At 46.4% G+C, this 27,756-nt stretch overlaps 1 protein-coding gene across 2 annotated transcripts in view; it reads left to right on the top strand.

Annotated features, from left to right (window-relative positions):
* PIK3R5 (phosphoinositide-3-kinase regulatory subunit 5) overlaps nt 1–23,957 on the top strand; it is a 58,848-nt gene extending 34,891 nt beyond the window's left edge. For both annotated transcript variants that reach the window (XM_035104694.2, XM_060271788.1), the window contains 16 exons: nt 3,554–3,622; nt 4,473–4,611; nt 7,382–7,451; nt 8,549–8,723; nt 9,255–9,411; nt 9,535–9,618; nt 10,394–11,138; nt 11,782–11,932; nt 13,023–13,148; nt 13,947–14,075; nt 15,303–15,396; nt 16,308–16,384; nt 16,658–16,751; nt 19,137–19,219; nt 19,354–19,466; nt 20,467–23,957. In XM_035104694.2, coding sequence (XP_034960585.2) covers nt 3,554–3,622; nt 4,473–4,611; nt 7,382–7,451; nt 8,549–8,723; nt 9,255–9,411; nt 9,535–9,618; nt 10,394–11,138; nt 11,782–11,932; nt 13,023–13,148; nt 13,947–14,075; nt 15,303–15,396; nt 16,308–16,384; nt 16,658–16,751; nt 19,137–19,219; nt 19,354–19,466; nt 20,467–20,614 — 2,454 coding nt within the window. In that variant the 3' untranslated portion in view covers nt 20,615–23,957. The remainder of the gene's footprint in view (nt 1–3,553; nt 3,623–4,472; nt 4,612–7,381; nt 7,452–8,548; nt 8,724–9,254; nt 9,412–9,534; nt 9,619–10,393; nt 11,139–11,781; nt 11,933–13,022; nt 13,149–13,946; nt 14,076–15,302; nt 15,397–16,307; nt 16,385–16,657; nt 16,752–19,136; nt 19,220–19,353; nt 19,467–20,466) is intronic.
* Nucleotides 23,958–27,756: the final 3,799 nt, after the last annotated feature.

Raw genomic sequence — 27,756 nt, 5'->3', positions numbered from 1 at the left:
ATGGTGTTTCAACATGTTAAAACAATTTAAGGCAAGAGAGTAGATGCACACAATACCTTGCAACGGGAGTACTACTTTCCAAAATGGCATCAACATGTCCTGGAGGAAGTTGCTAGTTTTTGAGGCCATTTGTGACTCATTCCTCTGTTTGTTGGAAACAGAATCTGGTGTTTAGGTCAGTTTGTCAATCACAGAATTGCTCCCCACCCTCTTTTGCACCCTGGGAACCCACACATAAGAGGATATGTCCCACTTTTTAAATGTTTATTATTTTACAGGTAATAATAAACCAAGCAAGAATCCCACCCCCATCCAACCAATCTGCCCCTGTACTTGATGTTGGTTGAATCCTGCTTGGAGTCAGCCATGTCTTTAGGGTAGCAACAAGGAACCTGTGGCCCTCTAGATGTTGCTGGAGCAGATATCCCACCATCCCTGACCATTGGTCATGTTGGGTGAGGCTGATGGAAGTTGGAGTCCTTGGAGGGCTTCAGGTTCATCACCCCACTTTTTTAGAGGTATCTGGCCTCAGCAGCAGTCTCTGGGAACTTTTAAAGGACAGCAGTTTGCCAGTTACAGTCATACCTCAGTTTAAGTTCGCCTCGGTTTGAGTATTTTCAGTTTAAGTATTCCATGGACCTGTCTGGAACGGATTAATCCACTTTCCATTACTTTCAATGGGAAAGTTCGCTTCAGGTTAAGTACGCTTCGGGTTAAGTACAGACTTCTGGAACCAATTGTGTTTGTAAACCGAGGTACCACTGTTTTGCACATTGCAACAAGGAGTGGGCACAAGGCACCATTTGTATTACTTCTCCCCGCTGCCTCCCCACCCTGCAGCCGAATGTCTTGAGCCGGTGTTGTCGATCTTGCTGTTTATGTGGCAATGCAGATACTGTGCATGGGATCCTATGGGATTCAGAGTCGTTGAGCATCATGGGTTGACTTGAGCCCAGCTCTGCTCTCTGTTATGCTGGATCTGGAGGTTTGAATTTCACTGCTGGGAAAAAGAGGACAATGAGTGAATTAGAACACCTGGGTCAGCAACTGTCAGAGTCAAGTGGAGATTTCCTACTTCCTGCTTTGTGCAACACCTCCCCATTAAGGAGCAATTGTCTCTCACATAGCAGAATGTTGGGAGCTGCTTGGCAGGCTGAGCTCCCTGCCTCCATTGTTTCCCATCTATTGTGATGGCAAGCCAGTGGGGAAGCAGGGAAGGGAGACACCAGCTTGTGGCATGCAAAAGGCTTTCCAGGACTCTTGTTTGCAACAGGGTCACAGCAAGGTTGCTGCCCAGGGAATGAATGTAGCAGGTTTTCCTGTGAACCTGTTAGTTAGAAGCTGCCCCCCCAAGGGCGTACCCACCATGCGGCAAGTTAGGGCAGCTGCCCTACTCTAGAAGCAGGGCTGGTGGGCAGAGGCGGAGCACAGCCCGGCGGAGCGCGAGTTCGCCATTCCCACCGCACCGCGCCGCACCCTCCCTCCAGCTCCCCGGCGCGCCCTCAGGCAAGGCCAAGCGCGGCGGGGAACCAGGGAGCGCGGCGCGGTGGGCGGGAATGCCGAACTCGCGCTCCGCTGGGCTGGGCTCCGCCTCCGCCCACCAGCCCTGCTGCTAGGGAGGGGCACAGCCCGGCGGAGCGCGAGTTCGCCGTTCCCGCCCGCCGCGCTGCGCCCTCCCTCCAGCTCCCCGTCGCGCCCTCTGGCAAGGCCAAGCGCGGCGGGGAACCAGAGAGCGCGGCGCGGCGGGCAGGAACGCTGAACTCGCGCTCCGCTGGGCTGGGCTCCGCCTCCGCCCACCAGCCCTGCTGCTAGGGAGGGGCACAGCCCGGCGGAGCGCGAGTTCGCTGTTCCCGCCCACTTTGTGGCCCCTCCCCTTCCGTGCCTTGGCCCCTCCCCTTGCCCCCCCTAGTTTTGATCCTGGGTACGCCCATGTGCCCCCCCCCTTTTAAATTGCTGTCAGACAGTATAACTTCCTGGCTGGTTTAATGGAGGCCCTGCCCTGGCTTTTCTGAGGAATTTTTGGCCTAAAAATAGTCTGGTGGCTCAACATGCACAAATCTGCAGAAGGTGAGAGCCTGCAAGAAGAAAATGTACTGCACTTGGGGGCTACTATGTGCTACAGCATCATTATGGGGCCTTGCAAGAGCAGAAAGTGCCGTAGAGGGGTTGTTCCCCTCTTCAGAGAGCTAACCACCTCTCTTCCTTCTCTAGGAGATACTTCAGTAATAAAAAATCACCCTAAAAATAGAATAGTAATAATAAATAAAATGATTGATAGAAATAATAGCAATGAGCAGGATGCACCTAAGTTTTGTTCACAGACCAAGGTCCCCTTGTGGAATCGGACTTTCCCTCTCTGCCCCCCCCCCCCGGCCCCTCTGCACTCACTAAATCTGCTCTGGAGGGTTGTGGGAACCCCAGAACAAATTTAGGAGGCACATGCGAGGAGGAGTGCGGGGGAAGCCTTCTTGAGCAAGTGGACCTTATTCTACTCATGCAATGCCCTGCTTAGCCCTACGCTGATTTCCACGTAATTAAAAAAACAAATTAGTATGATTAGTAGTATTTAGAGTCCTACATTTTAAAGTGGACGATTCTCTCTACTGGCTGAGCAGTCTGACGATTACTTTCCACAGTGGCTTATGTAAGAAAACCACAGCGTAAGAAATTTGACCCGGAGTTCTTGATATCAATTTACCTGTGCTAGGGTGATAGTAAGACAGCTTACTACTCACACAGCTTCTGTTGTATTCTTTTGTGCAACTTGCAGCCTTTGCAGCTGTTCTGACTAAAGATGCAAATATACCATGTTTGGTTGCTGAAATGCTGCTTGGTTTCTCTTCTTGACAAAGAGGAACTGTGTGAGAACTTCCCCCTCTTCTCTCTCTCTCTCTCTCTCTCTCTCTCTCTCTCTCTCTCTCTCTCTCTCTCTCTCTCTCTCTCTCTCTCTCTCTCAGCTTACCCAATGATATTCTACCACTGGATCAAAAAACAACATATTGTTAGGAATGTTTACTAAGGTGTGCCAGGCACATATTCTATATACAAAAAGGGAAATACAGAAAAAATTGTTTAGAATGGCTAGGAAATAGTGACACTCTTCTGAAATAAAATTTAAAAAATCCTTCAGTAGTACCTTAAAGACCAACTAAGTTTTTATTTTGGTATGAGCTTTCGTGTGCATGCACACGAAAGCTCATACCAAAATAAAAACTTAGTTGGTCTTTAAGGTGCTACTGAAGGAATTTTTTTTATTTTGTTTCGACTCAGACCAACATGGCTACCTACCTGTAACTCTTCTGAAATGTGAGGGTCATTTGAAGAAGGTGATTGAAGAATCCAAGAATGATGTGGCTGGGCTCAAAGTCACCATGGAGGAGTGACTTGCCACTGCAACAAGTAACACCTGGAGAGTAGACTTTACCTAGAGAGAAGCAAATAGCAATATTGTCAAGTCACACATCAATTCTCCTCCAAAGCTTCCAGGTGATCGGTTTGAGTAGTTTTACCAGAATCTCACTTCCCTCTTCTGCTTTCTTTTCTTCCTCTGCAGGTCCAAGAGAAATGCAACTATGATCTCTTTGCTCCGCTGGCTCTGCTCTTCAGCTCAGCTGTCATGTGTGTAAGTTTTGTTGTCCCAGCATTGCTGGAACGAATAGCTGAAGGCACTGGGTCTGTGGCTGTTAAAGTTGACGAGAAAACCTTTTGATTTTGTTAAAATTTATATCCAGCTTTTCACCATGTAGGACTCAAAAGAGCTCAAAGCAATTCATACATGCAAAATTAAAACATAGATTAAACTTTGAGTTTCCCTACTGACTCAGGTCAACCTCTGTATTCCTGATTTTTTAGGAGAACCATTGGTAGTTGGGATATTTTTATCTAGCTAGATTCTGAGTGCTTGCTTACACATGCATGCTCATTGTGTGCCGACTTGTAACACTGCCTGATGGAGTCATCGGTTTCATCACCACCAAAGAGCTTCTGTCTCACCTGATGTCAATTATTGGTACTCTTCAACAGAGGATGTTCTAACTGTTGACTGCAAATTAAGGATCCATTGATGAATTCTGTATGTGTGAGAACCCCACTCCCGAAAACCATTTATTTGTTCCGTTTCATTATATGACTGACAGCAAAGTTAAAATGCACTTTGGATTTCACCTTGATGCTTTCCTTTCCTTGTGTGCACATCTTTTGGGGCTATCACTCAAAGCATTCAGCACTGTTGCTCAGCAGGGGAAACTTGAACTTGAGCCCATGTAGCATCGGCCTGTCTTCTTTTTCTCCAATGGCTTCCTTGGCGGGAGGGAGGGTATTGCTGAAGGAACCTGATCACAGCGCTGGCAGCTGAAACCGGGGGTGGGAAATGTGGATGGTTAAAGTTGCTGAATTCCTAAATCTGGAAGAAGATAAGGAGATGCTGGCCTCCACTTCTCGGTCAATTTATGCCACTGCTATTATCTTTATAGACACCACACTTTCCTTCAGAGTCAGATTTCCTTCTGAGAGCCATGAGGACGTACCGTGACTTCCTCACCTGGCCTGTGCCATACTGCAATATCTGCCAGGAGCTCCTGACCTTCATCAGCAATGAACTCAAAGCCCCAGGTAGGGATCCAGATTGTCTGCTCCCAGCAGGGTTCCTTCAGCCCTCTGTGGTGCTGACTCTTCCTTCTTGGGGTGTGTGTGTGTGTGATGCTTGGTGTTGATGAATGACTGAGAAACCTAAAGTTGTGCCAGTACATTTATGGGCCATATAGGCATTGAAGCTAACACTCTGCTATGAACTGGAGCGGGCTGCATACATCATGGCAAGGGTTATTGCCAACAATGCAATTATAGTCAAGGCAGTGATCCTTAAATTTGAATTTTAAAACACTCCTAGCTATATTTGTTCATGTAGAGCACAACATTGCAAGCACAATGCAAGCACAACATTTTTTGAGGGTGTTTCATGCACATGCCTATATGAGTGTGGTGACTTCATCCCACGGTACACCCCACACCATAACCCTGCTGGCATGCTGCATGGTGTGCTAATGGTGCCAGCACATAGGCTAAAAGCATTAAGGCTGTATCCTGATGAAAGACGCTTACTCAGTGCTTGCATATCAACAGTATTGGTTTTGAACAAGATGCATTACAGACCATATTGGATGGATTATATACAGAAGGCCCATTAAATAAAGATTAATAGAATCATAGAATTGTAGAGCTAGAAGGGACCCCAAGGGTCATCTAGTTCAAGGCAGATTTGTTTAGTCATTTATATTACTTTCAGAGAAGAAAGCACTTTAACCCACCAAGGGAAATCCAGGTGGGTTGATGGACTGTCCACATCTGAAATAAAGCCCCAGCACACAAAAGTGTATGCTACTATAAATATATTAATCTGGAAGGTGCCACTCTTGTTTTAGCATTTTATATCAGGGATGGGGAACGTTTTCCTGCCCAAGGGCAAAATTCCCTAAATGGCAGCCTTTCAAGGGCCACATACCAGTGCTGGTAGAAGTAGGCAGGGCCAAAGGCGAAAAGAAAGAAGAAACGAAGTGTGGAACAAGGGATGCAGTGTCAGCCTTTGGACAGTAGGTTACATTTCAGCCATGCAGTATCTCAGTTCAAGGACACATTCCAGCGAGGATAGTATCTTCCTGTAGGGATTAAGAATGGGAGTACAGTGGCTTGCCTAAGGATTTGAACCAGAGGCTGGAGAGCTCCTTTCAGTACTCTGACCTTTTATAGGTCCATGGCTTCCACCCAAGGATAGAACGTTTCTTGTGCTAAGTCATTTGCCTGGCACAATGGATGTGGTTGCACTCCATTGCTCTCCTACCCTCAAGCTTCACTTGAAAGGGGATGAATGGCTCTTCGAAATGCTCCAGTAACAACAGAGAATCCATTCAGGTAGACTTGGACTTTGAATGGGTAACTGTGTCATATAATTTCCATATGATACACTGGGACTTCTGGTCTCACTTGTGAACTATGGTGCAGCCTCTGCTTAATGAGCTTAGACTCTGCTCCTGTTGATTATCAGCACTCATAAGGGTTCTTAAAGTTTATGCAGTGGAAGCTTCTTAATTAGGCCATGCTGGCAGCCAGCCTTCTGTTACTCCTCATTAAGCAGTTTTCCCAATTAAATGGAGAGGCTTTCTTAGAAAGGGTGCCCAGCATTGTGTTTCAACCTGTAACAGATTCAGTGTCAGATCTACCTTGGAAGAGCCTACTAATGCCATTGGAGATGAAACACAAGGCATCTCTTTTTCATTTCCTCATTAAGGCTGCCGATTCCTTGCTTCTGCTATAAGACTTTCAGTAAATCATCACAGTTTAAATTGAACTATTGGAGTTCTTAGGAAAGCTGAAGTTTGAGAGAGTTCAGTCTGCTTTTTCATTATGCAGTGCCTGCAATCGTTAATCTGTATTATCTGTCAAATGCCCAGGGTGCAAACATCCAGGGGCCCAGTAGCTACTGCTGCCTTAAAAAAACATGTGTCTCATCCACATCATGCATTTACAGCACATGGTTTCCTTCCAAAGAAACCCTGGGAACTGTACTTTGTTAAGGGTGCTGGGAATTGTAGCTCTGTGAGGTGTAAACCCTTGGAGACACCATGCACTTCAAATGGGCCTAGTTACTACCTTATTGCTTCCTTGCAAACCATGTGACCACACGCAATAGAGAGTTCTTGAGTGGGTAAATAAGAATTGCTCTGTGGGGTGCATGTCCTTCAGCTGGACTGTTTCAAGGGTGGAGAAGTTGCACTGGAAATGGGTAGAATATTTGTGGAACATGGAAAAACTGTTGGAGTAGCAGCCGTCGCGTAGGTAGCACTTTCTCAATGTGCAATGGCTAGAGATAGAATTGCGCAGTGGTGAATTATTGAAAGCAAGCAGTGGCTGAGCACTCCTAAACAGGGGAATGCAGAACTTTCCAATTCCATTGGTGGATTGACTTGAAGCTATCTTTCTCCAAGGCTGAGAGATTTGGAAAGCTGCTCTATGCTTTTTGCTTACCTTGCATGGTGGATCCTTCAGTCCAACAGATTTGCTGAGGGGCAATTGGCCTGATGGGTTGTTTCACTGCTGCAAGCAAATTGTGTATGCTTTCTTTCTTTCTTTTTCTGCATAGCTCTACACATTTGGGGAAATCAATGTTGGTTAAAAAAACACTGTGTGTCAAACTGTTTGGAAGTTAGACCCTATCCAAGAAGAAAATGGTTAAGAGTGGTATTCAAGCTGAATTCCTTCTTTCATTCACCCCCTGCCCCCATGGGGTTCACCTGTCTCTTCCACCAGAGCCCACCAGTTCTGTGAGGTCTCAGTGTGAAGTGGATGTCACCGCTGTGTTTTAACAACCTTCTCTTTCTTTTAACAGGGATTTCATTTCAAAGGCTGGTTAGGGCAGAGCAGGGTCTGTCTGCAAAGAGCTGGGAGAGTTCCATTGTGTAAGTATCATGCAGGAATCATGACTGCTTTCTGTGGGTTAGGAAAGGGAAGGAGCTTTGTGGGATATTGTCCTCCTTTAAATTTCCCAGGGCCTCCTATCGCTCAGGACTTGGCTTGTACCAGGGCTCAGCCCCAGCATTTATTTTATGTAACAGAGGAAATCCCTGGACTATATGAAGGAAGGATAAATGAAACAGTCCCCTGAGTATGCAGAGCAACTTTCCATCACCACTGAATAGCAGTGAAACCCCCCCCCCCCCCGACAAAAGATATGGCTCCCAGACCAGTGGTGGTGGGGTGACTGTAGGCAGACTTGAGACCTGGCAGCTCGTAGGTCCCAACTGCACTAGCAGAATCCTGCCACTTAAACAGCCATGGCTTTGCCTAAAGCAGGCATCCCCAAACTGCGGCACTCCCCAAACTCCCATGATCCCTCGCTAACAGGACCAGTGGTTGGGGGAAATGGAAATTGTAGTCCAAAACATCTGGAGGGCCAAAGTTTGGGGATGCCTGCCCTAAAGAATCATGGGAATTTTGGTTTGTTTGTCTCTGTTCCCCTCAAATAGGGACAGTTTGGGAAAGGAATGTGGATGGTGAGATCATAATGGATACCTAGAGGATCAGCCCAGACTCTGAAGTGTGTGTCTGCTGAGGTGCAAACAAGTCTATAACTACCCTCCCATCAGAGATGATATAGTTATGGTTATCAGTTATCAGTTGTTCATGGATAGGGAGGGCTAGTTATAGATCATGATTATTTCACTGCAGTCTTATAACTGCTAGATATCTTAACAATGCCAGGCTATGTTTTCTAAGCGTGCTGGTTCATAGAAGCAGTTCCACATGAAAGGGAAGTGGGTGTAGAAAAACAGAAAAACTGTGCCATCTGCTGGTGCTTTGATGTGAATTAATTGAAGTATGGAGCCACTGCATTTTTTCCTCCTGCCCTCCAATAGCTCATAGACTATGAAAGCGATCTGTGGCCTCAGGCACAGATAAAAGTTGAGTCTCTCCATTTCTGAGTTGAGCTGTTAACAGCTTGCCGCCCTACTGCCTCTTCTCTCTTACCTATTCCCCACCCTCCCCACCCCCACAGAACAGTCCTGTTGCTGAACCCTTCAGAAGTTGATGGGGAATTTCTCTCAGTCGCTGAAAAGTTGAGCACGGCAGAGCACTCCCAACACACGGTACTGGTGACACTCCTGGAGCACATCTACCAAGCTAACTTTGGGACCAAATGTGACATGACAAGACTACGTCAAATTCTCAAGGTAGAGAAATCTGTGTGGCCTGGGGCCTTGGATGTGCCAGGCAGGCAAGGGGTGTCAGTCTTAAGATGCATAGCTCTGTGGAATGATTACTGAGCAATCCTTAAGTTTTCCGTCTCAAAGATGCAACCGTTTTGATGGCAAATGAATCAAAACTGACATAGCTAAGAAAGTGGCTTGGGTCAAAGGGTGAGAGAAGGAAGGATACAGAATAACTTGCCTCGTATTGTTTGCAGCTTGACTATTTAGTTCAGGAAGTAGATTGGTTTTACAAAAAAAAAAAAAAACACAGCAATTTTTTTCTATGTGTGTATGTGCTTGCAGCACTGCAGGATATTTACTTAAACTTAAATCCTCCTGCCTGTGTGGTCACTGTGTGATCCTGTTCCTTGCTCAGAACAGGGCAGCACAGCCCATGCATGGTTAAACCCTGTCCTCCCGTCCTTCCACCTGTTGTATATTGTGTAGTGCGTGAAATGGATGCTAAGATACCAGATAGATCTTCTGCTGACCGTTCTCTCTCTTTCTCTTCAGCTAAAACCTTTAGAAGAGCTCATGGAGATATTTGCCAGCACCACAGAAGCTCAGGAGCTGGCAGCTGCCACCAGCAATGACCTTTCCATGGCTAAGGAGCAGCTAGAATCTGCTTTGCTGGAGATTGCAAAGGCAGCTGGGCTGCCTGAAATTACAGGTGGGAAATTATTAGGGCAGGTTCTTCCTTGGGGTGTGGGTGGGCATGTTTGGATGTGGTCAGTTCCATACCACCCTGAAGGAGCATGTTGCACTCCTAACCTCTGGTTGCTTGTCTCTTTAGGGGAAGTCCAGCCTTGTAAGCTCCACCTGATCCCCATCCCTGTTGCCCGGTGTTACACCTACAGATGGGATAAGGATAACTTTGGTAAGCTTGGAAACATGTAAGCAAGTTTGGCTTGATTCCAGGAGATGCTCCTTGGCCGCATCATGGCTTCCTACATGCACAGCTGTGTATGTTTCTTTTCCCCAAGGGGTGATAATCCTGGCAACATCAGCTATAATCTAGTGGGACCCTTGTGTCCCGCTACATCTCCAAATCTAAAGGCTGCTCTTTCAGTGGGTGCTATTAGGTAGATAATATTTATTGTCATTGTCCCCTTGCGGGAACAACGGAATTACTAGGTTACCACATCCACTTAGATAAAGCTCAGATATTCCACATAATCCAAAATTACTACAAAACACTAATTAAAACAATGCAATACGTTACAATATAACAAGTAAAATAAGATTACTTCAAAGTCCAGACTTTCTATTTAAGGCCAAAATCACTCTAGAGAAGAAACTGTTCTTGAGACGGCTCGTTTTTGCCTGCATTGTTCTATGTCTCATTCCTGATGGCAGGAGCTTGAAGAAACGGTGACCAGGGTCCGTTGGATCTCTTGATATGTCTAGTGCTTTTCTATGGAACCTGGTGGTATGGATTTGTTCTAAGGTGGAGAGTGAGCAGCCAATAATGCTCTCTGCTGTTTTAATAATTCTGCACAACCCTGCTCTATCCTGAGAATTATAAAAAGCAATCTCAAATACTATCCTGAGAAGTGTAAAAGCAATCTCAAATACTGTACGGTGGTGCCTTTAAAACTGTATACATTTTCTCCTTTTCTATTCCTAATTTTGCACTTCTGTACCTTTTGTAGACATCTTGAATGAGGTACTGGACAAAGAGGGGCACTTCCCAAAGCCTGTGGTTTTGGAAGATGAGGAGGAGGAGGAGGAGGAGGAGGAAGCTGACGGCTACTGTCCAGAAAGAACTTCTCTGTTGACTTCCCTGGCTGCTGTCTCCAAGGAATCTGTGTATTCCGTATTGTCGGAGGGCAATCCTCATGACTCGCAGGCACCGGTCCTCTCCACCCTTTCCAAAGACTCTGAGCTCTCGTTGGCCTCTAAAAAGTCCTTGAAGACTTTTGTCTCCAGCCTGAAGGACTGCACGGACAGCGGTTATGTGGAGGACAGTGACGAGAGCTCCCTTGAGCCAATGGGCCGCCTGGATCCAAAGGAGGAGAAGGCATCTCCCAGGCACCGGTATCGCCTGAGCAACAAGATAATCAAGCTGTTCAAGAGCAAGAGCCAGCTCATCCTGGGCAGGGAATTGCGGGACGTTTCTGAGGTGGCGTCGCTCTCACTGCCGCTGCGCAGAGCCGAGAGCCTCTACAACCCCGTGGTCAAAGAGCGCATCCCCACACGCTCACGGCGTGCACTCTCTCTGCCGCAGCATGCACTGAGCGCCACGCTTTTCCAGACCCGTGTGCCGCAGAATGCCTGTGTCCAGCGCAGGCCCTTCCTGAGCTGTGATGAGGACACCAAGGTCTCGACGCTGCGGGTGGTCGTGTTTGGCTCCGACCGCATCTCTGGGAAAGTGGCCCGGGCTTACAGCAATCTTAAGTGAGTGGCAGAGCAGCCTTCTGGCTGCTGGTGATCTCCTCTACTTTCTGAGTCCCTGTTAAGGGATCAGCTGGCAGACACGGGAGGGATTTCCTCTTAACATCCCGCTTACCTACATTTGGCACAAGGGGGTGGGTGATAAGGTCCCCTCTGGAGTTTCACATCACACCATCAATTCATATCCTATCTTACCCTTTCATGTCACCAATATGTCATGAAAATGGTCTCCGAAATGGGTTCTGTATGCCTAACTACTACAATACTGTACCCTTTTTTATACCTCTTGATGAATGCTAGCAGGCTGTAGCACAGCGGGGGGGGGGCTGGGGCTGGGTGAGTCTGGATCCATATGCCCTTCCCACGGGCTGAGTTTGATAGGTAGTCATGGCCACCCGTGTGTCAATCAGCTGAAATTGCAATGATGTCAGGTAAACCAATTTTGCCCGCTGGGTTTCAAATCAAACCATGCAATCAAAGGCACAGTGTTCTGTAGGCCCTGGTGACCAGGTGCAGGGCAGGTGGGCGTGACTTGGACAAATAAGGAGGCTTGTTGGGCTTAGTTAGGCCTGTGGACTGAAGGCTGTAGCAGGGTGGTCTCCATCTGACTGTTTTCCATGTGTCCATTCCTATTCATTCGCTGCAGATCTCAGGAAAGCAGCTGCCCCTGGCTAACTCGGTACTTCAGACTGCAGTTTTACTATGTCCCTGTGAAGAGGAGTGGCCCTACCTCATCTGCACTGACCTACCCTCCTCCTCCTCCAGGAGATCCACATTCCCGTGCCTGTGGATCAATGGTATGCATTTGGGGAATGGCAAGCTTCCAAGGGGCATGTTCCATTGTGCCAGGAGGCAGGGGCGTAGCCAGGATGAAAATCAGGGGGGCAAGGGGCGGGGAGCAAGGGGCGGGGCCAAGGGGTGGGGGCGAGGCCACATCGGAGCAGCCTGAAATCGGGCTGCTCCGACTCCCTCCTCCCCCTCCGCGATAGGAAGGGACGAGGGGGAGCCAGGATCAGCCCGAAATTGGGCTGCTCCAACTCCCTCCTCCCCCTCCGCGATCGGAAGGGACGAGGGGGAGCCAGGATCAGCCCGAAATCGGGCTGCTCCGACTCCCTCCTCCCCCTCCGCGATAGGAAGGGACGAGGGGGAGCCAGGATCAGCCTGAAATCGGGCTGCTCCGACTCCCTCCTCCCCCTCCGCGATAGGAAGGGACGAGGGGGAGCCAGGATCAGCCCGAAATCGGGCTGCTCCGACTCCCTCCTCCCCCTCCACGATTGGAAGGGACGAAGGGGAGCCAGGATCAGCCCGAAATCGGGCTGCTCCGATCCCCTCCTCCCCCTCTGCAATCGCTGGGGCAGGTGGAGGGAAAGCCCCAGAGCCGCGCAAAGCGGTTGCCTGGCTTTCCCTCCGCCCGCCCCACAGCCAGCCGGCTAGAAGGGACGTCTCCCTTCTCCCTTGCTGGCTGTGGGGCGGAGGGAGGGAAAGCCAGCCAAACGCTTTGCGCGGCTCTGGTGCTTTCCCGCCGCCCGCCCCACAGCCAGCCAGGGAGAAGGGAGACGGCACCGGGCGGGCAGTGGGGCAGGCTGGCCAGTGGCCCTGCTTCTAGGGGGGGCAATTGCCCCCCCTGCCTACGCCCATGCCAGGAGGCACAATATCTGCACTTTTAGCTATTACTGGTGCTTGTTGCATTATCTGAGATAGGTGGGATAGCCTGGCTTGTGTGCCTCCACCCTAAGAATCAATAACTTTTCACAACAGGAATTTCAATCTTGATCTCTTTGGATGTCGGGAGCAATTTGGGCATCCTCTTGCTATGATTCTGGTAAGACCTGGCCATCGATAGCAGCAAACTGGCTAATGGGCTATGCTTCTTTCTTTGATTTTCAGGATCCTAGTTTGGCAGGGGTGGAGAGCAGCACAAACGATATCTCAGTCTACATTGGTATGCTGGATCCATGGTACGAGCGCAATGTTCTTGGGCTAATGAACCTTCCCACAAATGTTCTATGCCAGGTATGTCCTAAACTCTATACTGCTTATACTGTACTCTAAAACAGCAGTGCTCTCTCTTTTTGTAAGATTCAGGCCTCATGGTGTAGCTGTCCTGTGAGCTTACACTCAGTCATCTCCCCCATCCTTTGAGCTTAGGTGCTGGGTCAGTGTGGGTCTAGGGCCATGCTCAAGGCTACAGATTGCCATCACCACTGCCATCTCCTCAGCTAGCCTAACTAGCTGCCCACTCACTGATGTTGCCATCATCACCCACCAACTCACCAGCTATTGCTGTTGGTGCTGGGTTCCTATGGAGCTGTATGGAGCACTCTCCCCATCTCCATGTATCTGCCTGAAGCAAAGCACTGAAGATAAGGCAGCTGCAAAGAATGCTTATGCTATTCTCATTTTTTCTGCAGTGGTTGGCAATTCTGTTTTTAAACAAAATTGTTGTGACCGAGCGGTGCACATTTTCAGGCAAATAGCCACAGGGTGCTCAAATGTTGACTCCTCTCTTGCTCTTGGAGGATGCCAGAGCTCAGTGGTAGAACACCTGCTTTGGATGCAGAAAGTCATGGGTTCAGTCCTCAGCAAGTCCCAGGGAGAGATGCCTGTCTGAAACCCTGGAGTTTAGACACTGCTGAGCTAGTGAGACCAATGGTCTGACTTGGGATAAGGAAGCTGCCTAGGTTGCTGAAGAAAGAGTTACTAGAGTAGGTGCTGCAGTTGAATCACCAGGGCATCCACCAGGGCATCCTTGGCCTAGACCTGACTGTGTGTGTGAATGAGGGGTTTGTTCACTTTTTGCTCTTTCCATAGCAATCTGCCAAACCTGAGGGTGAGCCCCTAGAAGATACAGCAGAGCAGCTCCCCATCCTTGCTGACATGATCCTTTATTACTGTCGTTTTGCTACCCGCCCAGTGTTGCTGCAGGTCTATCAGGTAGAGGTGAGTTTGCTCCTAAAGCCCCATGGGATTGGCTAAGCAGCTGAAGACTTGCTTCATATTTGCCGGAGAGATGAGAAGCAACTGTGTGTCCCCTGCCTTGTGCTTGGCCAGGCTGGGCCTCCATGAGCTGAGCCACTACTTTCACTCTGTAACAGTCACATTTGTCAAATATAGATAACTTGCAACGTGGTGGCCACTATCAGTTCACACACACATTCCTGTCTACTAAAATTGTTGCCTGTGCCTTAATGACACAAAAATTGGAAGCCCCTCCATAGAAAATTGATATGGGTCCTATCAGAGAATAATTGTGTGCTCTTGGAGAGGAATAGATAATTTGCAACGTGGTGGCCACTATCAGTTCTCTCTCTCTCTCTCTCTCTCTCTCTCTCTCTCTCTCTCTCTCTCTCTCTCTCTCTCTCTCTCTCTCTCTCTCTCTCTCACACACACACACACACACACACACACACACACATTCCTGTCTACTAAAAATGTTGCCTGTGCCTTAATGACACAAAAATTGGGAAGCCCCTCCATAGAAAATTGATATGGGTCCTATCAGAGAACAATTGCCTGCTCTTGGAGAGGACCCAGTTGAGATGTATGGTTGTCAGGCTAATGTGATCTTTAGGCAAATCACAGCTCATCTCCAATCCAGGACTGGAAACCTAGTTCAAACTGAGGCTTCCAGTTCTAGTTTAAGGCAAGCAATGGTTTGCCATAATCTTATTTTACCCAGTTCAGACAAGATAACAAACGCTGGTTTACTGTGAAATGAGAAATGAAAAAGTGTGTGAACATAAGTGTCTGATACTCTTTGTAAATGTCTGATGACTGAACCACAATCTGAATGAAGTCACTATGTAAATGCAATCCAACTGCCTGACACAATCTTCTGCTTGTGGCTCCTCTTGAAGCCAACTCTGTGTGGCCTCCACACACATTAATACTGAGTTCCTCCCTCCAGGCCTATTTGTTATACTGCATAGAGTGACTTCCTCAGCAGCATATAACTCTGGGTCCTTGTGTTCTTCTTTTCAGTGATGCCTTTGAAAGGACTTGGTCTGTGTTTAAAAAGTTGCGTGTTGGTACTCTGTTAATTAGAATCCCGTTTTTCCTCCTAAGCTACTGGGTTGTTTTTAGAAAATATTTGACCTAAAGAAGGGCCGAGCTGAATAGGGTGTCTCAGAAATGATGGATTGACCTCTTCCTTCCTCATTTCCACAGCTCACCTTCATTGGAGGACAGACGAGGACAGAGATCTTCATCCACTCCCTAGAGCTGGGCCACTCAGCAGCCACACGGGCCATTAAAGCCTCAGGTAGACATCTGATCGATGTTGAAAGGAGGTTCTCTGTGATATCATTTTGTGTTGTTTAGTCTGCAACAAACTAACATAGCTATTCCCCTGGAAAGTGAAGGGGAAAACAGAGGTGGGCAGGAGGAAACCAAATTCCTAACCCATAGAAAAGCAGCAAATTGAGAATTTGGACAGTGTGATGATCTGCTGGGGGGGTGGTATTCTCCTGCTAGGATTAGGCACCTTTGAAACTCTTGGTGAATACAGACATAATACTGTATAAGAAGAGGACCTTTTGCAGTTGTACTGACAGACATGCATGCTACTGGAAACTCCAATGCTAGACTTGCCTCTCCTCCTCTGCCTGTACTGGACTCATCTGTCTATCTGGTAGCCTCTGCTGCCATCTCCTCCTGCTGGGGAAAGTTAACAAAGCTGTGGACAGCAGCAGAAATGAGAAGAGCACCTGCTCCTTCTTCTCCCCCTCTGCAACATGCAACAGAATAGAGATGGGTGTGGAGAGCCTGGTTTTCTTTCTACCTTGAAAGGATGGGGTGTGTTCTTTACCTTTCTCAGACACCTATGTAGAGTAGATTGATCAGTCATGTGAAGTTACTTCCAGCTGAACTGGGGAATGTGGCAGCAGAGTATGGGGTGGCGAGCCTGGGACATGCAGCCTGCCTCAAGTATTGATGGAGGCAATGCTGATAACTGAGGCAGCTTTTCAGTTTTTTTATTTGTGCATCTGTTGGTTCTGTTGCAAAGCCTTCCATGTTCTGCTGCTGAAGAACTTGCTCTTACGTTGCAACTGTCTTCCCCTTTGCTCTTGAGTATAATGTCCTGGGATATATTACATGAGACTCTGCACTACATAGCCCTTGTCTGTAACAAGGCACTACCTCCTCTTTCTCCCCCCCCTTTTTTTGGTGCAGGTCCAGGTTGCAAGCGACTGGGCATAGATGGAGACAGAGAAGCAATCCCACTAACACTACAGATCGCCTACAGCAAGGTAATTCAGAGGTAGCGGCTGCTGCTTGCTACTATTGCTGATGTTTGCCTCTAATATTCAAGCCTAGTCCTTTCGCTGGGCTGGAAAGGAGCGAACCAGCTTCAGAGAGGCAAAATACAGGGAATGAAGAGTGAAACATTTGCACTCTGGAAGCACTTTTGGAGAATGTTTTAATTAGATGGGGATGGGGATGGAAGCAGCAGTCCGCCCCCCCCCTTTCTTGCATGCTTCCGCAGACTAGAGAATAACTGGGGTGCTGTGTGATCTCTCCAGAGAGCAATCAGTGGACGGAGCCGCTGGAATGACATTGAGAAAGTCTGCACGACCATCAATCTCAGCAAGACCTGTAAGAAACAAGAAGAGCTTGGTGAGTGTTTATGCGAGGGTGAACATGACTTTTTGCCACCACCTCCCAGCACTTAGGTGGAGAATGGGCCAGATGATTTGGAGAGGCCCTGTGCAACAGAACATGCTCTTCTCAGTGTGTGTGTGTGTGTGTGTGTGTGTGTGTGTGTGTGTGTGTGTGTGTAAGTTGTGTGCAAGCTGTTTTGTCATGTGTGTGTATTTATATATAAATATATATACGCTGTCATCTTGTTCTGATGGTTCCTTGTTTTGCTGAAGCATATTGAAGCTGCAGACATGCACATTTGGAATGGAGTTATGCCAGTTCTGCCAGGCAAGGAAAAGGCTACTGCACACAAAATCCCCACAATCTGGCTCTGTTCCATGTGTAGTTAGTTAGCCCCTTGGGGATTTCAAAACCTCTTACAGATAGTGAGACCATAGCTGCCAAGTACTCCGTTTTCCCCAGGAAACCCCCGTATCTTCTTACCATTTCCCGCAGGTGTCCTGAATGGCAAAAATTCCCCCTGGATTACGGAGCTCCTGCCATGTTCTTCTGGTGTCACGCCGGCACCGGAAGTCGCTTCTACGCCCTTCCGGACATGCGTAGAAGCGACTTCCGATGCCGCTGTGCCCATTTCCAAAATGTCTGTAGCGCCAGAAGTTGCTTCTATGCATGTCTGGAAGTGCATAGAAGCGACTTCCGGTGCCGCAGCGCTGCTAATCCCGGATTTTTCAATCCGGAACTTGGCACCTATGGGTGGGACAGTTGGCATAGGAATGTATGCCAGACCCCGAACCACCACCCACTTGGATTACTACTTCTGCATGTTGCATTTCTGTTGACCAAATGCTGCAACTTCCCTTTCCCTCTCTCCCCTTTTGCTTTTTAAAAACTGCTTGAGCTTCAGAACTAATCTGCCAGTCATGCATTAATGCACTTGACCACAAGGTGTCACAAACTTTCTGGCCAATGCTGCAAGGACTCTGGCTCACCTTCTGCACGGAACTTAGGGTTGACTCTGGTCCAGCTCTTTTAAATAAATTCTATTTTTAGCCCACTAAAGCAACTAGCTTTTGATTTGAAATACTTTTAATTGCTTGCATAGACTGAGTGGGGTTTTCTCACTGAAATTCATTTTTAGGAACCATCTAGCACAACATCACAGATTGGTTCTTGGATTTTGTAAGGTGTGAAATGAGCAGGAAAATGTGAGCAAGTGTCTGCTGCGTGCAGCCTTGCCCCCAAATTATGTGCCAGGGAAAGGGATTGAGGTTAAGATAACTAACACATTGGTATTTGATACTATGGTGGTGAAGGAGGAGGTATGGGAGATGAAAGTGTGATGAGTTTTGGAGTCAAGGGAGTGAGGAGAGGGGTGTATCAAGGTGCTGCAGAAACTGTAGCCGCTGGCCTGCACCTTTCATAGACTTCTTCCTGAAGCTTCAGAACTTTTGCAGAGCAGCCCTGCTGTCCATAAAATGTAACTGTGTGTGGCTTATTTTATAATGGGCTCTTAAGGGTCCCTCCAGACTGGTGCTTTTTTGAGGGTGCATTCTGCAATGAGTCACTAGTGCAGTAATAGTGCATTAGTGGCAGGTTGATGCTGGACCATCCACACATCATTCAACTCGACTAGTTGTTATTTCCCAGTGTTACTGCATCACAATGTTCAAAACTCCCATTGTTCTAGGCACATTTTGTGACAAGAAATTTCATTAGCGCAAACTGTTTCTGAGCTCTGGGCGCAGTACCGCACCTGAGATTTCAGATTAAAACTGCAGAGTGGAAGGAAAGGAGGACCTTTTTCTGCCTCACCTTTTCCAGCTACTCTCTGAAGACTGGAGAAGAGACCCTCTTAAGAATATTGGGGGCCGGCAGGCAGGGGAAGGACTAGACCATGTGAAAAATGAACATAATATTTTAGCTGCAGTTCATTCATTTCCAGCTTTGTATTCTTGTTATAAAAAAGCACACCTAGACATTCCATTGTTGTGCCCATAACCTAGGTTTAGGGTGCCATTTAGCTCTTAACTTTCATATCTCAGTTTCTAACACTGCTGCATTATTGACGTCTGGAGGGGCACTCTTGCACAAAGTGCAACAAAAGTGAGACATCACCCACCTCCAGGACATGCGTGGTATGAAAAGTGACAGGATTTCAGTAGGTAGCTATGGGACATGCACAGGTTGGAAGCATGTCTGCCCTGAAACCTTTGCCGGCACAGAGAGTATTGAAAGCGGGATCGTGTATAACAACCCTGCTACAATCAGAGCACAAATAATTATGAATGCAGCAATAAAAAGGATGTCTGGAGGGACCATAATTGACTTTACCATGAGGAGGGTGTTGTTCTCAGAGTTCCATATACTGGTACTGTATAGCTCCTTTCCTGTTTCTTCCAGATTCAAAAACCGAATGCTTAACTCTCACTGCAACAGAGGTAATCAAGAGGCAGAGTTCCAAGTCCAAGAAGAGTTTCAATCAGGTAGCCTGACCTGTGGGTTTTGACCCTTTGTGGGTTTTTCTTCATCTCATGGTGTTGTTGGGCGGGCAAGAATGCTTTTAGCCTTGGTGAATTTCCCTGCTGCATGCAACTGTTGACTGATTTTTCTTCTGCAGCAAATCAGTGTGTCTCAGATGAAAGTGGACAAGGTCCAGATTATTGGGGTGAACTGTTCCTTTGCTGTGTGCCTGGACCAGGATGAGAAGAAGATTCTGCAGAGTGTCACCAGGTAGGGAAAACAGGGGGGGGGATTTCCCCATAGCTGTAATTGGGCTCTGCGATGGGGGTGGGTGGATAGTGGAAACTGCATTGCCCCCCTTGGTCCATCCTGATTAAAAGATAAGCCACTCTAGTTCCAAAGCCTCAGGACCAAAGATGGATGCTGGACCTTCACATTAGGGTATATCTAATTTAAGAAGTAAACCTAAAGATACTTGGGGCTCTAGGTCTGGCAGCAGCCTGGTGTTCTGAAGTTACTGGTGTTGCCTCCACCAGCTCCTACCCACATGTCATGCTGGCTCTACCTTTGGCTAGGTCTGGTGAAAAGGGGGTTGGAGCAAATTCTTCATTCCCACCAAGTTCCAGAAGATCTTGTAAGAAGGTTTAGTTAGTTTTGGGGAAATATTCTCTAATCCTCAGTTGCTTAAATTGCTCAGGGTGACCCAAGTAGCCCTTTATGGTCATTTGGTTTGGGGGCAGCCTGTCAGTCGTCTCTCTCTAGATTAAGTCCATTAAAAAGTATGTAGTGTGGATAGCCTCAAGCTTGGTCTACTTTATCCAACAGTGACCCTTCACTCCTGATTTTGCAGCGTAGTCCACAGTTGAAAACTTTCTCACAGGAGACCTCTGCAGTGATCTTCAGGATCCAAGCTGGGTGCCATTCACTTTGTGTACTCAGCAGGCCAAACATCTGGGTTGCAATGGGGATCAGGACCTCTGATCTAGGATAAAATCCATCCAGATATACTCCTTGTGTATGGTGAAGCTGTGGCTTCTGAGTCTAAGTTTTCCAAGCAGAGTCCTCCTCACTGCATAGTCAATCTACAGGTACAGGGGCCAAGGAAAACCTGCCCTATGTATTTCTGCTAGGCAGCTGCACCAGTACGCCCACCTATTGACTGAACAATGTGCTGCAACTTTGCTCAGAGTTAATAATGCACTTAAATGTGTCTGTGTCTCCTCAATAAATCAACTTCTGCTTCAATCTCAATGTCCTGCTGTAATCACAGGTGTGAAGTCTCTGCATGCTACAAGCCCAAGATCAGTGAGCCCTGCATTGAGGAGAACCCCTGTTCACTTCTCCCTACCCAGAATTCCTCTGACTTCTGCTCTCTTCTCTGCTTACCCATTGCCACCTTCAGTGGGGCACTGCCCTAAGGAGTCGGAAAGGATGGAGTGAGTGAACTGCTTCCAACTCCCAGTGCTGATCAAAGGTGCTACCAGGCATCCAATGGAGATGGACCTCCACTGAAAGAGGAAAACCCATGGCATGTGTTTTTCTGCCCATGCTGGATAGCTTGGCTTCAGCAGAAGCAGGGCATGGTAGCCCTCCCAGAACAAGCACTTGACACCCCTGGGATATGAAAGGGTTTGGTGTTTTTTAGGGGAAAGAATATCTACCATCTGTAGTTTCCCCAAGAGTGCTGAAGAGAGAGAGAGAGATTGCGGATGACATGAATGTGATGGGGGTACATCTGAAATGCAGAGAAGTGGGAGAGTTTGACTGGCCAGTTTCTGCTAAACCACTGAAAAACTTCATTGTGAGTGAGAGAATTGCAGCTGTCTGCTCCCCCTTTTTAACAGGGCATTGTGGATGTGACTGGTACTTACTGCCCTACAAACGAGTCCATAACAACAGAGGTGGGGTATTTTTTTTCAGCTGGAGCTGAATGCAGCTTTTGTGCTTATGCTTTGCTGCCATTCACAAATTGCAGGGATCGCAGTATGTTGCACCTTGGGTTTTTCTTTGATAAAATTGCCTGATGCTCAGTCTGTTAAGAGTCACCAGGAACTGGAATTTGATGGCCAGCAGGGGGTGGGCAGTGGCAGGAAGCGAGCAAAATGAATGAACATGCACTGAATGGAACTGAAGGGCAGATTGGAGCAGGGTGTGCTCTCAAATGGGACAGAACAGTTTGATGACAAACGTTAGATGAACCAGAGTGATTCTCTGTAAAAATAAGACCAGAGAAGAGAACACTAATAGCCATCTATGGTTGTCAGTAGATGCCCTGCTTCTCTGCAGGAGAGCCTTTGAAGCAAACCTGTTCTGTTTGCCTAACCTCCAACAGAATTGGATGGCTCTGAGGTGTTCTTGGCCACCAATGCTTTTATTCCAGGCACAGGAAGTCTACGTTCCTCCAGGTGGTGCTGGACTCTACCTGCCACCATCTTCAGCTGGGTATGGCCAATAGTCATGGATGATGGGAGTTGGGAGTACAACAACTTGCAGATGGGTACTGTTTCCCCATTCCTGGTATGGAGGAATGCAGGGCGTTACATGCTTTTGTGTTGCTCCAGATTTGAGACACCCGAGGTGGAATCGTTTCAGGAGGCACTATTGCTGAATTTGTGAATGGGTAGTTGCTGTAGCAAAGAGGCAAAGAAGCCTCATAACAGAACTGGAAGAGAACTATCATGGTTTCTCTTGTTCTGTAGCAGGCATGGTTTTCTAGATGATTATGATGATGAGCTCCCACCATCCCTCGTCATTGGCCATGTTGGCTGGGGCTTGATGGGTGCTGGAGTCCAACTATATATGGAGGACCTCAAGCTCTCCATCCTTGGTATAGAGCGGGACTCCTTTCCCCCCTGAAGTTGGAAACAAAATGTTAACCTGAGAAATGTAGGTAGCACTGAGGTCCATTTTAATCACCTTCTTACTTGAATTAAGCTATTTTTACATGGAAGTTATAATAATAATAATACATGCTGTTTACTTGCTTGCTTTTGAGAGAAGAGTGCAAATGGGTGAAACTAGTTGTTGATAGTGGGAGGTGGTGACTAAAGGGGCATTTTGAACTCCCAGTTGCAGGGAGTGTCAGTGTGTGTGATAGTGTCAGCGGAAAGTGGAAAGGAAAAATCCAGGTGAACAGGGTCCTCCTACTTTCTCATTCCACTTCTTATTCTTATTGAACACACACATACACAGTACACATTTTGCATGGGTAATAGTTGCATAATCTTTTCTCAGGGAGAAGGAAAACCTGGGGTTAGGTGCAATGCAGATTTCTCTAAGTATCAGTTAAATTATCAAGAAATTGCTGGCTAAAGAATTGAGGACAAGGATGTCAAGTCTCAAATTCTTCCCTAGAAAGTTTCCAGGAAGGTGCACACACAGTAGCCATGGGGTGCCACAAAGTGGTACTTTTAACAGCTTTTGTATGTCCTGTTTGTTTGTTTTTAAGCACTGATTTTGTTCCTTAAAATATGCTGTTTCCCTTGGTTTCAAGTTGCAATCTTAACACCTTACCCTCTCAAGACCACTGCCACATACCTGCCTGTAAAAGCAATTTGTGGCAATAAAGGCAGGGTGATGCACTGTGGTTTTCAGTACAGTAGCTGTTTGTAAGAAGCGGAAGGAAGGAAGGAAGGAAGGAAGGAAGGAAGGAAGGAAGGAAGGAAGGAAGGAAGGAAGGAAGGAAGGAAGGAAGGAAGTGCATTATAAATGCAAACTTTTCTACTGAAATTGAGTACCTTTTGTCTGTTGGAGCATTTCCTTAATAGTTGCTTCCTTTTGTACATAAACCCACTGTGTAAATTTTATATTGTGACCTAATTTTATAAAATATTGTCAAGAGATATTTTATTGTAAACTTATTTGAAATAAAGCCACATTTTCATAAATCAAGACTCTACGTGTTTTAAAAACAGCTGGGTTGTTTTAAATATGTTTTCTCATTTGCTTCATTCTAATATTCAGGCTGCTTTTTAGCCAAGGGAAAGCTGTTGCATAGTTGAACCGCTGGATGGCACCAAAGAATCCTACACAATTAGCATCAATAAAGCCTTGCCCATAAGCAAAAAAGTGATTATTTGATCCTCCTGCACCTACTCTATGTGTCCTCTACGAAGTTCAATACAAAACCAAGGAGGCAGACTAGATGGGTGACGCAGGTTCAAATTCCCACTCAGACATGAATTTCACCGGCTAACCTACCTCACAGGGTTGTTGTGTGAATGAAATAGAAGGGGGACATCATATAGCAGGAGGGATGGGGTATGTCAGGTCTGCCGCTAATTGTTTAATGACTCCAGCTTCTGTTATTTCTGACATTGGCCACAGTGGCTGGGGCTGAAGAGAGGCAGAGTCAAACAACATTCCTGCTATACAAACTGCCTTGATCTCCCTGAAAGAAAGCTGGGGGAATAGATGCAATAAATAAATAAATATTTATCAGAACAGTACAATGCACATTTCAAAGCAGAAAAGGATGTATGATTGATAACATATTACCCGCAAAGAACAGACCGTGTTTCTTTGTACAAAACTATGAATTTTGATCACAACTGCAAAATTGTACTATGTATATTTGCTTCATTCAGTACTTATAAGAGAGAACTCATGAATTAAAGTGCTTTCGTCAGGTAAGTTTTAAGACTTAATGAAACTAATGGACTGAATTTAGCCATGTTCATTCTTTTTAGTGAATCTATTCTGAGCAAAACCTCATTGAATATCACCCATCCCATAATGCCACAGAGTCTCCAATAATTGGACAGTGCTATTTGACTTTGTCATGTGAGTTCATTTCCAACCTGCAAATAATAATAATAATAATAATAATAATAATAATAATAATAATAATAATAAATTGTGCAGAAAGGAGATTGCTCAAAAGTTCAGGGTGAGTAGCATTATCTTACACCAGTTGCAAAGTTATATCCTACCTTATTTGACAACTCTAGATGGCTAACATGCAATTTCTGAAAGCAATGAAGTAGACTGTTCAATAAAACCTGATGTTAAAAGAACTCGTTTGTATCTCTTGAGTCTAGTCAGTGTACAGTAAACTAAAACTAAAATATAATATAATACAAAACCACAGATTTGCAGACTTGGGCACCAAATTGCCTTAGAGCCCAGCCTTGCAGGCACCTACAGTAACCAGCTGCACTTATTTCCAATAGCTTCGCTTTATGTGTTTAAGGTTTCCCCCCCAAAACAGGTGAAAAAAGCAATCTGTAGTAATCTAAATTGCTTCTGGCACTCATGTTTTCCTGTGCCCGAGGTATCATTATATGTCCCTCTTTTCTCCCCACCATGCAAAAAAAGTTGCTTGTTTAATGGTTAAAACATCCTCCCTGCTCTTAGCATTCTCAAATGAAGAGTGAAAATCCAAAGTCCTTTTGTGTGTTTGTGGGTGTTCAAACATCATCCAAACTATCCCCCATTGGGCACATAGTGAATTCCTTTTGAACGACTACACCTTTTACCCAGGAAATTCTAATTTGTAGATAGAAGCCTCAAAAGCAGGGCTGGGAGTGGTACATCCTACTGACTATTTAAGTAGGAAGCTGTTGCCTTCAGAGGAACTTTGCAGCTATTGAGAAGGAATGTTCAACTATTGTTTGATTTTTGGGGGAAGCTTTGGCCTGATATGTGGTGTTGAAAGTTTCGGTTGTGAACTGTTGGCTGTCAACAGGAATTCAGATGAGAAACTTCTGAGATGGTTGTTGACAATTTAGGATTTTCATTTTCTTACATTAAGGGAAGCGATAATGTCTCTGTGTTTGTCACATTTATCACATCCCTGTCCAGCTGGCGAGGAAAATTAGCTTGTTTCAATCTGATTGTAACCTCATCTGACCACTGGTATGTTGTATAGATTGTGCTGATTTTGTACTTGCTTTTGTGATTTGCATCACTGGGTGCCTTATTGCACTCTTTTAACTGTAACACTTAAGTGTTTCAGCCTTTTCATCACTGTTTAAACCTTAGGATGGTGGTTAAAGTAAAAGGCTATACTCCTCCGGAGCATACAGCATCTTTTTGCTGCCCCTGCTGCCTTTTAAACTCACATGAGTTTAAAAATAAAGTTTCTCATGAGATCTACTTTAAGAGAAATGAAGTCAATGATTTGGATCAGCAAAATGGCAAGGGGAGTGGTTAAGACACATGTTTCCCCACTATTATTGTTGTTGTTTAGTCGTTTAGTCATGTCCGACTCTTCGTGACCCCATGGACCGTAGCACGCCAGGCACTCCTGTCTTGCACTGCCTCCCGCACTTTGGTCAAACTCATGTTCGTAGCTTCGAGAACAAGTGTCCAACCATCTCGTCCTCTGTCGTCCCCTTCTCCTAGTGCCCTCAATCTTTCCCAACATCAGGGTCTTTTCCAGGGAGTCTTCTCTTCTCATGAGGTGGCCAAAGTATTGGAGCCTCAGTTTCACGATCTGTCCTTCCAGTGAGCACACAGGGCTGATTTCCTTCAGAATGGATAGGTTTGATCTTCTTGCAGTCCATGGGACTCGCAAGAGTCTCCTCCACTATTATTAACCTAATCCAATTCTCTCCTCACCCTGCTCCCCAAAATTTAATCAACGAATATAGTCAACATTTCATCTAGTTTCATGTTTAAGGGTGGGTTGGGTGCTGTGTGGAGGCAACGGATGGGAGACTGCCAGCAAGCAGTTGGTCTCCCTGCCTTCTGCCCTACCAGCTCCATGGACATCAGCCACCACTGGGTGATAATTTCCTGCAGAAATGGGAGTGAGATTGTGTAGTGGATGTGCCCACCCATGTGGTGAAATTCATTGCCCTCAGCTGTATGAATTATGTATTGCCTTTTAAACCAGTTTCCAATGATCTGCTGGATATTTCTTTATTCAAAGCATTTTTTACCATACCCTTCAGCCAAAGCAGAAACAAAAAGCCCTCTCCCAGAGAAGCTTAGAAATGTCAGGTGATATGCCCTGAGGTATACAACTCAAAAGGCACAGCACGAAAGGAAAAGGGATTGGGAAGGAGGAGGGGGAATAAAGCAAGCTCCAGGCATGAGTTCTTAGTTACAGAGTTTAACTTTTAGAAATCAGATACTGCAAGCACTCTCTTGAAAGGCTTCCTGCTTTGCATCTGCAGGAAAGTGCCTCCGGTAAACATTTAAACCCATGGGGGTTCAGATCTTCCCATATAAGGATCCTGTTGTCCCTGCACTTTTGCTATGTGGTTGCAACATATTCTATTAAATCAGGATGATTCTGTAACAGACTCCTGAACATATGATCTGGAATAAGGCTGCACATCTAAGAAGAGATGATGACCCTGAAGCCTCACTTGGACTTGAGCCTGGAGTGAGCTGAGCCTCTGAGGAGCTCAGTAGCAGCTGTGCACAAAGGTCCTTGAGAGGGAAATTGGATCACTAAACCCAGGCTTCATACACACTATACTTTCAAAGCCTATTCGAAGGACATTCTTTCTCAAAGAGTTGTGGGCACCTCAGTTCCCAAGAACCTTTAACACAGCAATTATTGGGAAGAGGGGTGTTTTCTAATGTGATTTAAAGGTATTGTGTGTTCGCAGCCTTAAAGATGGTGGAATTTGGAAACTGGAGCAGCTTCAGAGGTTGGAGATTCATTCTCTACTCCATGATCATGACCAGTCTTTTTTATTGAATGTTATTACATTTTAAAAAAAAACCCACTCCTCTTCAAACAGCTCAGATGCCCCTCTTCAGAATAGAGTACTCTGTTCCCTTTTTAGATTCACAACAACCTTGTGAGGTAGGTGAGACTGAGAGGTGCCCACTGGCACAGGGTCCCCCAATAAACTTCATGGCTGAGTGGAAATTTGAAACCAGATCTCTCCAGGATACGTCCCTACTACACCCAACACCTACTACACTTGCGTTCTTTAACCTTGAGTCACCAAGTGTTGTTGGACTACAACTCCCATCGTGCCCAGCCAGCTTAGCCAATGGCAATTGTAGTCCAACACTATCTGGTAGGGTGCCAACTAGAATAAAATATGGGGGGGGGCAGGTAAGCCCTGCCTCACATAATCAATCACAAGACGTGGCACGCACACACACCATTTGAATAACAAGGCCAATTAACTTGTGGGGCAGCCCCCACAAATATTTTATTGGAGACCGAAGGGACCTAGGTCCCTAGGGGTTGTCTCCTATGCTCTGGGAACCTTAGTTGAAAGAACACTGCAACTTGCCTGCCCACGTTTATTGTATGAAGAGTCCATTGAGTGATGGGCTTTTGGAATGAAGATTTGTTAGCACAATGCCCATCTTTGGTTTCTAGCCTAAGGAGTTGCTGGGAAGTGGAGTCAAAACAGAACTTTGGGGTTCAGTTGTGCGCCCCACAAAACAAGGATGTGCGTCTGTGGTTGTTGGTTAGTTCCATAAATACAACAACTACTACTTTCTTTTTTAAAAAGTTTTTTTTTTAGTTTACCATTTCAGAAGGAGGAAACCGATGAACAGGAAACACGCAGAAATGCTGAAAGGGGGCCTGGGAATGAGTGATTGAGTGGGGCCGCCATGCGCTGTGCCCACGAGATCGAGATCT

This window comes from Zootoca vivipara, chromosome 2 (genome assembly GCF_963506605.1).
Source record: "Zootoca vivipara chromosome 2, rZooViv1.1, whole genome shotgun sequence".
In the NCBI taxonomy this organism is placed as follows: Eukaryota; Metazoa; Chordata; class Lepidosauria; order Squamata; family Lacertidae; genus Zootoca; species Zootoca vivipara.
The sequence above is the reverse complement of the archived record's forward strand: the minus strand, read 5'-3'. Positions and strand labels throughout refer to the sequence as shown.